We start from the raw sequence: 15,835 nt of genomic DNA on the forward strand, positions 1-15,835 counted from the left end.
GTGCAGTTGATTTGATAGTGCAGTTTGATGAATACTTTCAGGCTTTCGGAGCAATTTAAGAGGGAATTTTCACTTTATAACCTGAAATGATATATGTGACACTTATATATTGTCAAAATAATACGTCGTCGCGGGGCGCGTTTTTGAGACCTCTGGTGTAGCTCCTACGATCACCATAAACTGAGCTGATAAAAGAAAATCACGACCAGCTACATGCAGGTATCATTTATTTGCACCAGCGTGGGACACATACGATCACATCCCCGATAAAAAGTTGGTATTGCACACGAAGATGAAACGCATCCTCCACTATTCTACTAATTTACAAGTGCAAATAAAAGTCAAAATAAAGAAAGAGGTGAACAGTAATCAGTATCGTTTCCGGTCAGTATATTGTGTCGAGGGCGGTTGTTTCAATTACTCTACTGTCGCGGTCATGTCGCCGGAAATCTCACTGGGGTTTTCCCCGGTGCATGTGGAGCAATCAGCGCACGCGCAGTCGGTGATTGTGTCGTATTCGTATTCCTCCGATGTGCCGTCTTCGCAAGTCAGGACGACAGCGCGGGTTTCCGTCTTGGTCGGATTGCATCGCGAACAACCGGCAGCAATGGCTCCTGCGTAATAGTCAACATACGGTAAAACTAGGCGATAGGTGGTGAAGTACTTGTACTTTTTCGAGTTACTCAAGTATAGGTTTTGCCAACTTGCACTACTTAGTCAAAGGATTGTGTCTTTAGAATACTCCCACTTCTACTTGAACAGTTTTTAGGAAAAACTAGACATTGGTTTGTACCAACCTTGCATTATTATGCGAGTGAAATTGTCATGAGAAGCCGCTGTAATTACAATAAATAAATATCGTCGCTGTGGAATCAAAGTGGCATATGTTCACTTTTTTCAAATTTCGAGAAAATCAAGTTTGTTGCGAAATTTTCATTTTTTCGGACATATCTTGGTCACGGTTATGGTTTTCACATTGTTTCAAACTTAACCATGACCAAGATATAGTTAAAAACTTAATTCTTCCAAAATTTGTAAAATAGACATAAGGCACGATGTGTTTTGACTGATTCCACTTCTACTGGAACACTTTTGAGGAATAATTACCTCTTACAATTTGGATTTTGAAAAGTAGAAAGTAGTGTCGATGTTGTAAGCTGGAAACTGGAAACACTTTTATGAGTGAATTGTCTTAAGAACCGCACGGAATGGCTGCTATACTATGGTAACTGAACATATTTTCAAATATTGCCCTATTTACAGTGTCATTCGTCCTTTTGCATTACTCGCTAAGATAGATTCTGCAATTTCGAAAGTATCCAATACTGATCAAACCCGCGACCATGTCTACTTTTTGGAACTATTTAGAAAGACGAAAACATCAAGATGGCCGTTATCGTTATCGTCCTCGGGTTAGGGTAAGTTTTTGGGTTATACAGTCACATGCTGAAGTGACGCATGCTGATGTGTTCCATGCTGAACTGTCGTTTTCCATTGTGTCGCATGCTCATATGTCGGGCAACCCTCTGTGGTCCGTGGACATATGAGCATGCGACATTACAGCATGCGAGACTTCGGCATGCAACAATTTCGCATGCGACACATGAGCATGTGGGTTAAATTACGGGTTAGGGGTAGGTTAGGGTTGGATTTATGGTTTGGTTAGGTTTAGGCTTTAGGTTAGGTTAGGCTAGGTTAGGTTAGGTTAGGCTATGTTTCGGGTTAGGGTAAGTTTTTGGGTTATACAGTCACATGCTGAAGTGACGCATGCTGATGTGTTCCATGCTGAACTGTCGTTTTCCATTGTGTCGTATGCTCATATGTCGGGCAACCTCTCTCTGTATCTCATACAGTCCGCATGCTGAACAATATACTAAAAGTCAATGAAGGGAGCGTGGCAGGCTCCTTTGCCTTTGTGAGTCCCGAATTTTCTCCCTGTCCACGCCTGCGACTATATAGCCTATAGCCTATATATATTACAGAGATTTTAAACGAACCGTTAACAGAAGTGGTGGTGACGGCGCAGTTTCCGCCGCAGGTGGCAGTCTTGACCATGTCTGGAGACGAGCACAATTTTCCTCCGATGTTGATCTGGAAGAGCTGCTCCACTTCTTGCACCACGCAGCCTTCGATGTCTGCGCGAGAATACGTAAAGGCGTGAGCGCCGACAGCAATTGTTCAGCACTGAAGTCACTTCACGACTTCATACTAGAGACTTCTAATTTCTGGGTTTGTGTACTTCCACTTACTCGAGTGCTAACACTTTTCAGACTACTTTCACTTTAGCTTCGATAAGTATTTCAAAATACAAATTACTTGCTTTTCATGTATTAGAACAGATTGGCAGCGATTTTAGGAGCGATACTGCCAAGACAATTGGACTATCCAGACCTTATATGACTGTGATGGAAACAGATTATAACCTCGAAAATCGCACCTGTTTTGATTGCAATTTCACATTCTGAGTTGGTCACAAAGATCTGTCTTGCAATTTTGTAACCCTGCACCGGATTACCAACTGCATTCGATGTCAAAAGTACTCTTTCTGCTTGATGTACTGATACTTGTACTTGGTAGCGAGTAGAAATTAACAGCATTGCTTCTACTTGAACTAGAGCACCAACAAAAACCACCTCTAATTCTAATGTCATACGTATGGTAACATAACAATACTCAACATTCATAACTGAGGGAAAGAGAGCTTCCAAAAATAATTCCATTCTACCTAAGCAAATCAGATCACATTAGACTTGTTTTAATAAATGAGAAAAAGAATCCGACATCGTAGTTTTATAGCACAGCCAACATGTTACCGGGCAATAACTGGAATCTCATTCTTTACGGTTGTGTATCTATTCATGTTACCCCCCGGAAAGCATCATACATTATCCCGTTAGTTTAGCAGCACATAACTCACCGGAACACATGTAGATCGGACAGCCGCAACCATCCTTCTCCTCAGACGTCAAAGCGACTGTTCCATCCTGGCATTTCGGCGGGTCGCTGCAGCCGTGGCAACCTGAAAAATTTGAATTCTTTGAATTTGCATTTTGAAAAGTAGAGTGTAGTAGAGTGTCCGTTACTAACGGATTAGGACATTCGACTCTTCAAATTTTCATGGATGTGAAGTCATATTTGGTGATAGGACTGTTGATGTACAAAGTTCTTTTCATTTCTCTACTAGTTGCTGACGATTACCACAGACAAGTGCAAGCCGAAAATATATGGGTTTGTTTCAACATGAATATGTCATTCAATTGTATATCGAAGTGATATACCTCCGAGAATCTCTTCAAATTCTCTAGTTGCTGGCAATTACCACTAACGAGTATTAGCCGAAAGTATTTGGGTTTATTTCAATATGAACAGATTATCCAAATGTAGTTCCAATCCAGGTTCCGTATCTCCAAGTCTCTCATCAAATACTCACATTTCAGCGGAATACACTCCTCTGAGTTCGCAGTTCTGCGAATCGTTCCCTCCGGACAGAAGCAGCCTTCCACTTCCACAGATCCGGTCACGTTGAGGATAGGGTTGTCGCAAGACAAGTCCCGTTTGGCATCCAAGTCGCATTCTCGGTATTCCTGAGACGCGTGCGGGCATGTCGCATCGAGACAGTTCAGGGCGCTGCGCCACGGGATGCATACTCCGTGCATTTCGTTGAGAGACGCATATTGCGCTACGGAGGCCGAGCTGCAGGCGTCGCATTTCCTCGTAAGGTTGCTTTCCAGGGACAAGTCGTAGGCGCATTTCGATTTGTAGACGCTGGGGTCGATGTAGGCGTTTGCCTCTTTGAACACGGGGTGCGTGGAGAGGACCTGAAAACAGACATATCATGTGTAATTGTTCAGTGCATGTACACTGAATTAAAATTAACAGAAGATAATTTATACACGGCTTGTCAGAACTGTTAGATCTTGACCAACATTATACAAAGAAAAGCTACTTCCAAAACTGCAGTCCTGATAGTTTGACAAACTCAGAATTTTACATAATAAGACACCCTCTCATTCAAAATATAACTTCCCTTACCTCACACGGATTCACATCGCACACACTACACTTGCTGTGGCTGAGATGACATTTATTGGAGCAGTCGATGCATTCGTCGACGGGCAGCTCCCCACAGTCCGGATATTCGGCTGGTGGTGGGCAGTCAGGCTCGGTCGGGAAGCAGTTAGGTTCATCATAGTCTCTGGCGAATTTCATCCATCCTTCTCCGAATTTGTCAATGCTGACTTGGTCGGATTTGTCGGCGATCGCTCGGACGCTGAAATCCTTGTCGCGGAAATCGTCACTGACCTCGTTGTTGCATGAACCTGAATACGTTTGAAGTAAGGTGTTGAAGACTTAAGATGAATTCAAACAGATTTATGCATATGGTTGAGTGGCTGTTTTTTTTATCAATCATGTTGTTTCGACATCAATGGTCACTTGCGACTTTCCGACTAATAGCACGTCCCATTTTGGTTCTAAGCTTTTGTAAAACACTGCTCGCGTTGATTGGATGGCAACGAGAAGCCTAGATAACACTTCAACATTTAGGTGCCGATTCTGTGGCAGACCAGTCCTACAGAAGTGCTACATGGTACTACAATAATAGTATCAGAACTACAACATAATACTAATAGTAATACAATACACCTCTGAAGGGCTGGATAAAATCAATCTACATTGAAGTATAAGCAGTCAGTAAATTGAGAATGTGACACAATATTAATCGTAACATTGAATGCTGAAGGCTTTTTGTTACAGACTACTTAGTAACCTTCATGCTGCAACAGTATTTAAGTGATGCTTGGTGGTAACATGAAAAGGATCAACAAGGACAATTAAACCAGAATGGTTTTAGCATGATTGATGGCCAAAACAACTGAAATATTGAGGTTAAATAATGCTCACATATTGTTTCCTAATCAGTTACCATCATTTCGTAGGAAATATTATTGCTGCGCAAAATCTAATCTGGAGCGTAGCTTTAGATTATAGGACAACAATGCGCCATTGTGTGAAACCAGTTAAAATATAACGATACAAGAGCAACTGCTGTGTGCTTCATATTTGGAAACGGTCATTTCCAATCATGAAAGCGTGTTCGCTTGTGGCGGTATTGAACAATCTCTTACAAACTCTACGAAAATACTTACCGCAGAGTCCCATCATCTTGCCCTCGAGCGACTCGTAAGGAAGGGTCAGAATCAAAGACTGCATCCATTGTCTCGTTTTGTAGACAATCTCCATGTTGAGAGATCGGATTTCGATTTTCAGCTGTTTGTAACCGAATTCCCTGACCGAGACGTCCTTATCCGCCGAGACCCACGGACTGCGGGCACCGATTTCTTCTCCATCCCTGAGGAACTAGACAAAGAATTTGTATAAACATATAGGATATCGAAACGACCATGTGTGGTATACCCATCTAACAACCACATAGGCCCCACGATATTATCAGTCAAGAGAAGACGGCAGAAAAATGCACTCAGATTTTATGCAATACCTTGAGTCCGAAAGTGAAGGTGTAGTTCACTTCTCTGTGAATGACGGACATCGTTTTCAGACAGGAGAGGGACTTCATTCTGGCGCTCTGCCATCTGCACAGTTCGTTGTCGATGATGACTTCGGTTTGGTTGAAACGATATTCCTTCATCAGCGTGTAGGTGCATTTTCCTTGGTAATCGTACGAGAATCCGTCGAATGTGGTGAAATGCGGGTCGCCGTACGCCTGGCACGTGCCTAGAAATTGGTAGCAGTCGTATCTTAAGCGGCATCCAATGGAATAAATGAAAATTCAAATATTCAGTGGCTATTCATGACAAAACATTATCCATAAAATGGACTGACAATACATATGCTGTAATCACGGATCCTATGTAGCGATGTTTTTATCTATGCACAATACGAATTGTATTGGTATTTTTGCGCTATAATATGGATCAATTCATATTGAAAACCAGCAAGATCATAACATCATATTTATCATGATGTGACACATTAGTAGTAGGAATGAAACAACTGTATTTAGGAATTACTAACATCCAATTTTCGGTAGTAGATATCAATGATTTACCATTCAATCCATTACATTGCCATATACGAGCGACTGGACAAACTTCTAAGGACCGATGTTTGGAATAAGATATTATCCTTTAACACTGCCCTTTCCATTGTAATTTTAGCTCAGTATTAGAGGAACATATAATTATCATACATGGGCAAACCCATTCTCTGCAGCATCCCTCCTTTGTAGACGCGAGGTACGGGCTTCCACCATTGACACAAATCGGCTTTTCACTCAGGCACGTGTATGTATCGTACTCCTCAATCCTGTACGAAGACTTCTTGGCGCTTGCATACGTGCACTGCAGCATTTTACAGTGGTTGTCCTTGTTAATCCACGAAACTCCAAGCTGTGGAAGATTTGACAAATCAAGTATGCGGCTTTTAATCTACACGAAAGATTTTGTACCTTGCGCGGGATGCCGTTGTAGTCGATGCATTGCATAGTCGAGTCATCAGGAATGCAGACGTATTCAGGACAGCAGCATTTCACGGCTGATACGTTTCTGACGGCAATTTGGCCTAGCGGGCATGTGGGCTCGACGCATTTGGTGTAATTACATCCTGTGTAGAGACAAGATCACATGTAGAGATAACATTGGTAACATTCTAAATATGTTTCTATAAATAATCATTTATAATTCTTACAATTACCCCTATGCCATAGAAATGATATCAAGTCAATTATATCAAATGGATGAAGCCTGCTATGATACTATACTTGCTAGAAGTAAGTGATACAACCATATCAAAGGTCATGCATCTCACCATTAACCACAGATAAGCAGCAATAAGCACTCAAATGATCAATGTTTTGTTTACAATGTGTTACGTAGGCTGGAATTCGTTTCTACGTGAAAAGGAATCATACTGAGTTGAAAGCATAAAAAATTACTTTGGAATAGATCTGAAAAGGAAATATTACAGCAATTCTGTCAACGGTATTACGGGTATATGTAGTGATGGTCAAATTCCATGTCTTTAATTAAATTTCTGATTTTAATCCGTCGATCAGAAACATTGTCAATTTACATTCTTTTCAAATATGGGTGTCTAAATCCACCAATGTCACATGTGATGTGTTGTGTATGCAAGTAGTCATATCAGCAACGCCCTAACACGACATAATGAAAAAATTTCTATCTATTTCTGCTAACAAAACATTCAAAGTTTGTTGATTGAAATAATAAAATCAACTTACTGCATCCTTGTTGCTTACAGCATCTGTCGACGCTCATATCCATCCAGCTGTAGACATTCTTTTCTGGGTCTTCACACGTTGTAACCTTGGCCGGGCACGGTGTGGGTCCTGCAACACAAGACACGCTAAGTACATATGCAAGCCTACAATTTCAACGGCGATACTTACGGCAGCCATAGATCGGACAACCGCAGTCGTCTTGATCGCCAGTGTCGTAGACTTCGTCACATTCATCCTCACAAGTCTTCTTCGGGCACGGGTTTCTCTCTGTAGTAATGGTATGGAGTTGTAGGTAGATTTGTTGTGAGCGACATGACACATACTCTTTTAGCGAGTGCATAAATAGCTTTTATTCACCAGCAACACTTTGCACGTATTACCGATGATTACAGTTGAGAAAGTTTTTAAAGACAAAATACAAGTTAGCTCTCTTGTTCACCGGACCACAACCTGGATCTCGCCTTCCGACACATGCCACCTTTTTGTCACCTGTTCTTTTACTATTTATTCAGTGTGCATGCCTCCTTTCTTTACAGTGCCTCGGCCAGGTGGGTGTCTGATTTCGAAGACTACTCCAAGTCATTTCGACACCTTCCTATCTTTCAGTGTATCGAAGTCTTGTGGTGTATTGAAATGATGAAATTTTTAGCAATCAATTGAATTTAATATTTCTGTACGTTATTTCTTATCAAGCGTACAGAGAACCTTTCGTTTTTATTACTATATTTGTATGTCGAGGCAGCAGTTTGACTGCTTTACATAGTCGAGTTGTTTTGACTGCTTATTATTGCATCGAAATTCTTTCGGTATTTCAAATTGATGAAATTCCTGATGATTCCGATTCTATGACATACATTTAGTCACATAAGATTGACTTGTATCTTTTTCGTCCCATATAGAAGAAAAAGGGAAAAGAAAATTGTAATCACGGATACAAAATCGTTAGTATCCTACCGCACGTTCTTTGAAGGCAGTCACATTCATCTCGACTTTCAACACCGGTGAAACAAGCGTCACATTCTTTCGGTTCCGTGCAGATTGTCTTGTTGGCAATGTACGGGCATCCTTCATTGATCGCGGCGTCAACCAGGCAAGTTCTAGTGTAGCATTTGTCGGCGGGATGTTCCCACTTGATGTTACGGTCGTAAGTGCTGCCGGTTTCGGTCTCGAGACAGTCTTGCGGACATTCGCAGAATCCCGGGCAGCATTCGTCGCCGGACACTGCAGAGTCCATTTTCAAGACGGTTTTCGGCGTGATGCAGTCAGATGGCTCTGCGATGTCGCATGTGATCGGGTCTGCATAGCGAAAGAGGTGTGATTATTTTTCGTCGTTTTAATAATTTGATCGTTGCGATCACATCATCATTGTGAAGGTATAATTGATGAGGATATGTAGCACAGAACTTGAAGATTGCTTTCGCCACGATATCCATTTCAAGAAGGTATTTATTATAACTCGAAGATTTTCGGGTACCTCTTATCAAGATATATCAGCACACTACAATAATAGCAATGCTTCAGGTAAAAACGACAGAAAAAAGCAAAGCAAAATAATGGGAAATTTTCAGCATTTCATCTTTCAAATAAAAATAAATATGATAAACAATAATTACAGATCCAAAAAGTAATATATCAGAGATTCATCGAGATTCAAGACGGCGGGTTGTATATAACTGAAAAAAAATTAGCAACTTACCACAAGAGACCACAGGGCATCCACAGGCTGTTTCAGTTGTGACCGCTTTTGTGCATTTCGGGCACGGATCTGGAATGGGACAGCCGATGTCTCTCGCGGCGGGGCAGAGCGACACATCCTGAGAGCACTGGTCGTAAATCAACGATGCCATCTTGGTGTCCTGAAGCATTTTCCTTGAGGAAAATTAGGAATATTTGAAAAATATCAATACAGAAATACATATTATGAAAGATATCCAAGGTTAGAAATCTGTATTCTGCTTGAAATCCCTGCAGTGGTGATATAAGAGGTGGTTAAAATAGTCAGCCTTGCTACTTAAGTAGAAGTATAAGTACTGCCGTAAATTACCAGTGAATTTGGTTGTCGTTTGCATACTTTTGCCGGTTAATCGAAGATGGCTACACCATACTTTTCCAAAGTGCAGAGTAGGTACTTTTGCATAAAAAAAATGTTCTAATAGAAGTAGAAGAAGTCTACAAACATAATCTCTTCAGCAAGTAGTGCAGGTAGGCAACACCTACTACCTAGTGGAGTACATTGAAAAAGTAGTAATACCTGTAGTCGATCTTGAGGCGAATTTCGTTCCACAGAGCAGCGTTGTCGATGTTCTTGAAGTCAACCGCCGTGATGTCATAACCCAATTGAGTCAGGACCGAGTCTGGCGGAGTGCACATCATTCGTTGACAGGCGTCATTGTCCATCCATACAGAGAAAAGCTGGAAATAGTAAGATATTGGTCAAAGAACAGCAAGATATTTAATTTTAGAAATATAAAATCCTAAAGTCAAAATAAAGCTACACGCTCACCTCTCTCTTGACTCCCTTGTAGTAGCATGAGTTGTCACACACTGTAAAAAGAGTTGGCAAAGATTAGATAGTTTGAAGAGCTTCCTGGAGGTACAGAACTTCAACATACGATTGAATAGTATATTCATATTGAAATGAAACCGAATATTTTTTGCTATCACTTGTCAGTTGATGACGATTACCCCTGACGAGTGTCAGCCAAAAATATTGGGGTTCATTTCAATATGGATACACTATTCAAATGTATATCCGAGAGTTTGTTCAGTGTGATGTAAAAATCTTTATACAACACAATTAAACCTACTTACCGCAACAGTTTTTCGAAGGGAAACAGTTGTTTTCGGTGGCCAAAGTCGTGATGATCTGGTTCTTTTCTGCGGCGGTACATTGGACAGGCTCCTTCAGCGGATCTGTTTCGGAAAAAACAACAATATTACCAATTACCAGACTTGGTCAGACCAGTCCGCATTCATACTTAAAGTAAAAGTAAATTCATACTCAATTACAAGTAGAGTGGAAATAAGAAATGAAGGTCTTGAAGGTACTCAAGTGTGTAGTTTCAAAAAGTATATTTAGCCAACGGGACCCATAACTTAACTCGTTAAATGGAGGTGTCTAATTTCTGAAATTGCATGGTGCATTTTCGTGACTGACGCAAAATGATTATGACACTGCAAATGGGTATGGGCGCAATTATAGAAATTTGTTCAGTTGTTGTGATACAGGGACTATGTTGCCAAGTCGTTATTACAATTTCACTCCTAAAAGTAATGCGAATACATCCCAAGTACTACTGTTTACTTTACAACGTACAAAGCGTAAAAAGAATGTCGTTTTTCCTGAAATAACAGTAAAGTAGATGTGGAAATAGTCAAAAAACTTAGTGCCTTAAGTAAGTATTGTCAGTACCACCTCAATTACGCAACCACATTTATTACTAGCTTCCACGTGTTTAAACACAGAGTATATAAAAGGTACACTGGTATATAACAGTTTCCACTTACTGCAAGCGACCGAATCGCAGCCGCACGTGTCAGGCACGATTGTCTTGTTGGTGCACGCCGGGCAGGCTTCCTCCAGGTCGTTTTTACACGCGTTACGTTCGACAGGTGTGGGGCACACGCCGTTGGCAAAGTCTTCTTCCGAAACGAAGCATTCGAAAAGCTTGCAAGGAGCGGTCCATTGAGTACCGTTCTAAACAAGCAAAATTAAATGAGACTTTTTTATTGATTGGAGTTGGCAGCGAAACCTACCGGGACTCTGGTACCGTCTTCCTTAACGCAAACCAGGTCGGCTTTGCAACCGTAGACGTTACAGCATTGTTCGACAGAGGCGTCTCTCTTGATGGCAAGATATTCGCTACAAAAGAAACGCACATTAAGCGACATTGGCAAAGCCTGCTTGAGAACTCCAAAGAAGTAGAATTACTTTGTTCATGACCAAATCTGGGTACAATCATTACACTTGGCGTGGGCCGAGCACTCAAAACTTCAGGAAATATTATCAGCACAGCTGCATGAAATTTACTGTGGACTGATTGTACTCTGGGTTGAGCACTGAGCACTAAATCAAAGTTTTGCCAACATACATACAATCGTACATGCATAAAAAGTAAATTAGTACCAAATAAACTCCTCTCCATAAAAAATTAGGCATACTTGGCGACTATTGCTTTTACTGAGACTTACACATAGCAATCAGTGCATGGTTCTTTCGTGTCGTTGCAAGGCGTCGGCGTATCGACGATCTTCTTACATTTTTTGGGATCGGACTCATCAGTGGCGTTAGTGCACACGTAGTCGATGCAGTTCTTGGACCATTTCTCTCCAGGCGAACGCGCGACACCGTCCATCATACAAACGACGCATTCTGATCGAATGAAGTAAACAGTATACAATACAATGTCCACAGGAGGCTATGCGGCTATTTAAGAAATTGAAATCCTTATTTACCGCAGTTGTATTGCGGGCAGCATCTGTCTCCCATGCAACAGCTACGTTCTTCGTCTTTGACAGGAACACTGTTTTCTGGGCATTCTGGGCTTTCGATGCACTCAGGGGTTGTCTTTGTGACATTGTAGCATTCCTTCTCCATGCCCGGTTCCTGCAAATATCAAACGCATAGGTACAGAAACACAAAAAAAGTATTCTAATAATCGGAGGCTAACGAAGTACTTCTTTTTTGAGAGAAGTTAAGTAGGTTTTGAAAAAAACATTTTTTAAAGCAAACTACTGACTTTTACACTCTGGATTTTGAAAACCACAAATTATTTTTAGGATATGTTGTCATCGGTTTTCGGTCGCCATGCATTATGTGAAGATATTAACCAATTCCCAAGAAACACCTGAAAAGACTTAGTGATTCGCACGGAAACCACGCTGTCATACTCTCGTATTGCATGAATATACACGCGTCATGAAATTGATATACATTGGAATTTATATCTGGCTAAATAAAGACTGTTACGTTGGAGCTGTTACAACGAAACCTTGTGTGCGTGGTCTGTGTGTCTACAAGATAGGCTGTCACGTGTCACGTTTAAGTAATATATGGGAATGAGGACAGGCCGTCACAGGAAATATATACGCAGGGAAGTACGCAACGCAACCTTCTGGAGTCAGATTAGACATCAATAACATCACATTAACATTCGCTCTGCGTTATGCTCACCACAATCACTTGCCACACAAAACTTGGTTACTCATAAAAGGCTACTAGAATATTTGGACCACCAATATCTGCGTAAGTAGCAAATGTCATCCTGAATGGTAATATCATTCTTGTCACAATACTCCAGTAATTTTGTTTCTACCTTGTCCGATTTGCAGTAGTATTCATCGTAGCATCCTCTTTCGACATCGCCTTCAGTCCATCTGTCTCCTCTCGATCGGCTAGTCAGGATTTTTCCGTTGTACATACAGGTCGTGCATTCTGTATGGAAATATCGATAATGATGCTACCTTAATTGACTCACAATTGAATCTATCGCAGACTAGGTTCAGATAAGCCTACATCCTACATCAAATCAAACTACAGACACCAAATGTTTACAGAGGTATTCAGTAACGAAGTGCTGCTACTTTTTACAGTACTGAAGCATGTGTTGCCTACCTACCTACTCGAGTTTTAAGACTACTTCTGCTTAACAGTTTTTGAAGGAAAACTAACAACCGAGTGAACTACCATTTGCCTTATCTTCAACTATGTCTGAGAGTATCACATGTTGAGTACCAAGATAAAGCGTGCCATGTCTTGGAAATCACTGGTTCTACCTGAAATCGTGTGAAAATTACTTTGACCTCCAACGAACGTTTGATATGTGGAGTTGTAGGGTGAAGCCTTTCATGTCTCGGAAATTGTTTCTTCGATTCAAAATCATGTGGAAATTTACAACATTACCGCTACTTATACTTAGAAAGCAATGCTAACTGCTTTAACCACTTCCGAGAGCATAACACGTTGAGTAGCATGGCGAATCCTACCGCACGAAAGCAGCTTTTTGCATCCGCACGGGTCTGTTCCATACACGGCTTTGTCGTACGGCGTCGAGCAGTTGGCGACAGCCGGGCAAGGATCGTCTTGGCAAGATTCTTTCAAGCATCCGTCGACGTCGATGTCGTTGGTACAGACGCAAGTCTGGCATTTCCTCGGCGTGGGCACTGTTCTTTGCCACTTCTCAGCAGGCTACGAAAAAAGGGGGTCAGAGTAGTCATCATTGGCAGGGTTGTAAAGACTCGAGTCATTCAGCATGACTCAATCAAGTCATATGAATTGACACATTCTATATGACTTATTCAAATCTCGTATATCAGGACCAATAATTGACAAATAAACCCAGTCTTTTTTATGTTTGAATAAAGATTTTAGATTGAGAAAAATGAGAATATTATGAATTTGAGATCTTTGATACCAACCAACAGTTTAACAGAAGTGAGTTAAACCTGACTTGAACTCGACAATGAACAGTGAACACTACAACTTAGACTAGGACTCATGTCTTAACACTATGACTCGGACTCGCTGGTGAATTGAAAATGACTCGACTTGACTCTAGTCAAACGTATTGTCACGAGTCAAATTGACATGTGACTCGAAGCCTTGTGACTTGGCTACAATGTTCTTCATTAGTACTCAAGTAGTATTGTGATAACATCATAAATTTATACTTGAGTACAAGTAGATGTATCGATTTCCAAGTAAGTGAATGAGTTCTGGGTTTAGTGTTGCTCAAAAAAGAAAACTGTCAAGTAGAAGTTGAAGTAGCCATAGCCTCTTGAGAAACTAGTGCAAGTATTGCAAAAATAATCGTATCCGATCGACCGGATATTTTACCTCGTAAGTGGAGTTAGTCAAGTCGTCGACGCAGGCGTGATTGCATGTGCATTCGTAGCAAGGCTTCTTGCATTCGTCGGCGTCGGCAATTTCCGTGGCTCGGTACGGGAAAGCGCATGTCACAGGTTCGCATCGTTCGATCTTGGCTGTAGTAAGAAAAAGCGGTTGTGGTAATGACCAGAGGACGACCAATATTAGAATTTCATGCCAATATGATATATTTTTGCCGAAAAAGCCAATATTAATATTAATTTCATTTATTTAGAATGATACCCCAGATGAGCAAGAGACTATAATGTAGATCAAAAAACACATTTTTCCAGTATTTTATCCAAACGTTGAAATGAAAAATTCAATATTCGAAATATTGATGGTGTTGTTGGACAATACTGATATATTGGCACGACTCTCCGATACATCGGTCAGCCTTTCATAAAGATTTATGTAGATGAATTGTAGGAATTAAAATTTAAGATCAGAAATCTAGATTCGGCTTAGTAGGGTCAGATTTAAATACATTGATAATGTGATTGGACAAGCCAATAAAATTTTCAGGCTGCTATCGACCGAATTTAAGTCTCAACCGGATACAGCGTACATCTGAATGAGATCGTAATTCAGTTTGAGAATTGGATTCAGACCACATAGCAGGAAGCGGATTTGAAAATGTTAAACTCACATATCTCCATGGCTGGGAATTTTTTTTTAATTTCCGAATTTACTATCATTTGATCGGTTCATAAATACTTACTGCATTCGGCTACATCACACCCGCATTCGTCTTGAGTAATGGTTCTCGTGTAGCAATCTTCACACTCTGCCGGTTTTTCGCACGACATTTCGTACACGACAGGACACAGAGTACCGGCCTGCGCACACTCGTTTGTGAGAGTCTGCGGAATCTTCATGGAATTCAAGAGATTCCTGCCAGAATGGAGATGATCTGTTTTTATTCCTGAATTTTAGCAATCAAAACAAGATAGGTCTTCCGGTTTTCAACACAATTACGTTCCCAAAAGAGGGAGTAAGGAAATTGATTTCCTTGTATAATAACCAGAATACTACTACTTCTCTGAGAACTGATGTTGCTATGATTTTAGACTAATACTACTTCTAAACAGTTTTCAGCTTTTTTTGTTACTTGAAAATTGCTAGTTCTACATGTACTTCAGTATAAATTTATTAGTATATTTCGACTTCTACTCAAGCACTATCAATGATTACTTTGACCACTTAAGGCTTTGAATAAGTTTTATTCAGTATCCTTAAATCTACAAATAATATAATAATATCACCATGAAATCAGCCAAAAAAGTATAGAAAAACTATACACATTGGACTGAGGATATTATTTCACATAAATATTTAATTTATTTGGACGTCAAACTTTACCACTCCTCAATAGTTTTGCAAAAAGAATAAATGTATCTTACTTGAAGTTGGCGGATCCACGAATTTGCGTGAACTTGGATTGGACGGCCATAGTCGTCAAGTCGTTAATGTCCAGACCAGCATCGAAGCCCAGAGTGGTGACGGTTTCGTTGGGAAGCACGCACCGGAATCGTTGGCAAGATTTTTCGCTCGTCCACATCTCGTAAAGCTGATATTGTTTGCCTTCGTATGTGCACGTCGGTTCGCACACTGTTTGAAATGGAAATATGGTTGACATGTGCGGTATGTGAAACTTCAGAAGTAATTTTAATGCATATGTGACACATTTTTTGACTAAAATCAACACTACC

At 40.7% G+C, this 15,835-nt stretch overlaps 1 protein-coding gene across 1 annotated transcript in view; it reads right to left on the reverse strand.

Moving 5' to 3' along the window:
* Nucleotides 1–210: 210 nt before the first annotated feature.
* The window catches only part of LOC145444206 (uncharacterized), a 44,980-nt gene continuing 29,355 nt past the window's right edge, over nucleotides 211–15,835 (reverse strand). The window contains exons 68-92 of the mRNA XM_080322141.1: nucleotides 15,527–15,734; nucleotides 14,845–15,017; nucleotides 14,094–14,239; nucleotides 13,244–13,445; nucleotides 12,574–12,692; nucleotides 11,714–11,864; nucleotides 11,450–11,630; nucleotides 11,015–11,120; nucleotides 10,766–10,955; nucleotides 10,070–10,171; nucleotides 9,762–9,802; nucleotides 9,510–9,670; nucleotides 8,955–9,127; nucleotides 8,213–8,554; nucleotides 7,427–7,525; nucleotides 7,259–7,366; nucleotides 6,467–6,621; nucleotides 6,209–6,407; nucleotides 5,498–5,733; nucleotides 5,148–5,358; nucleotides 4,033–4,319; nucleotides 3,431–3,818; nucleotides 2,918–3,019; nucleotides 1,998–2,135; nucleotides 211–614 (exon numbers count right to left, since the gene is read on the reverse strand). Coding sequence (XP_080178267.1) covers nucleotides 418–614; nucleotides 1,998–2,135; nucleotides 2,918–3,019; nucleotides 3,431–3,818; nucleotides 4,033–4,319; nucleotides 5,148–5,358; nucleotides 5,498–5,733; nucleotides 6,209–6,407; nucleotides 6,467–6,621; nucleotides 7,259–7,366; nucleotides 7,427–7,525; nucleotides 8,213–8,554; nucleotides 8,955–9,127; nucleotides 9,510–9,670; nucleotides 9,762–9,802; nucleotides 10,070–10,171; nucleotides 10,766–10,955; nucleotides 11,015–11,120; nucleotides 11,450–11,630; nucleotides 11,714–11,864; nucleotides 12,574–12,692; nucleotides 13,244–13,445; nucleotides 14,094–14,239; nucleotides 14,845–15,017; nucleotides 15,527–15,734 — 4,415 coding nt within the window. The 3' untranslated portion in view covers nucleotides 211–417. The remainder of the gene's footprint in view (nucleotides 615–1,997; nucleotides 2,136–2,917; nucleotides 3,020–3,430; nucleotides 3,819–4,032; nucleotides 4,320–5,147; nucleotides 5,359–5,497; nucleotides 5,734–6,208; nucleotides 6,408–6,466; nucleotides 6,622–7,258; nucleotides 7,367–7,426; nucleotides 7,526–8,212; nucleotides 8,555–8,954; nucleotides 9,128–9,509; nucleotides 9,671–9,761; nucleotides 9,803–10,069; nucleotides 10,172–10,765; nucleotides 10,956–11,014; nucleotides 11,121–11,449; nucleotides 11,631–11,713; nucleotides 11,865–12,573; nucleotides 12,693–13,243; nucleotides 13,446–14,093; nucleotides 14,240–14,844; nucleotides 15,018–15,526; nucleotides 15,735–15,835) is intronic.

Source organism: Botryllus schlosseri, chromosome 8 (genome assembly GCF_051294905.1).
Source record: "Botryllus schlosseri isolate E-star chromosome 8, Bs_hap1, whole genome shotgun sequence".
NCBI lineage: Eukaryota > Metazoa > Chordata > Ascidiacea > Stolidobranchia > Styelidae > Botryllus > Botryllus schlosseri.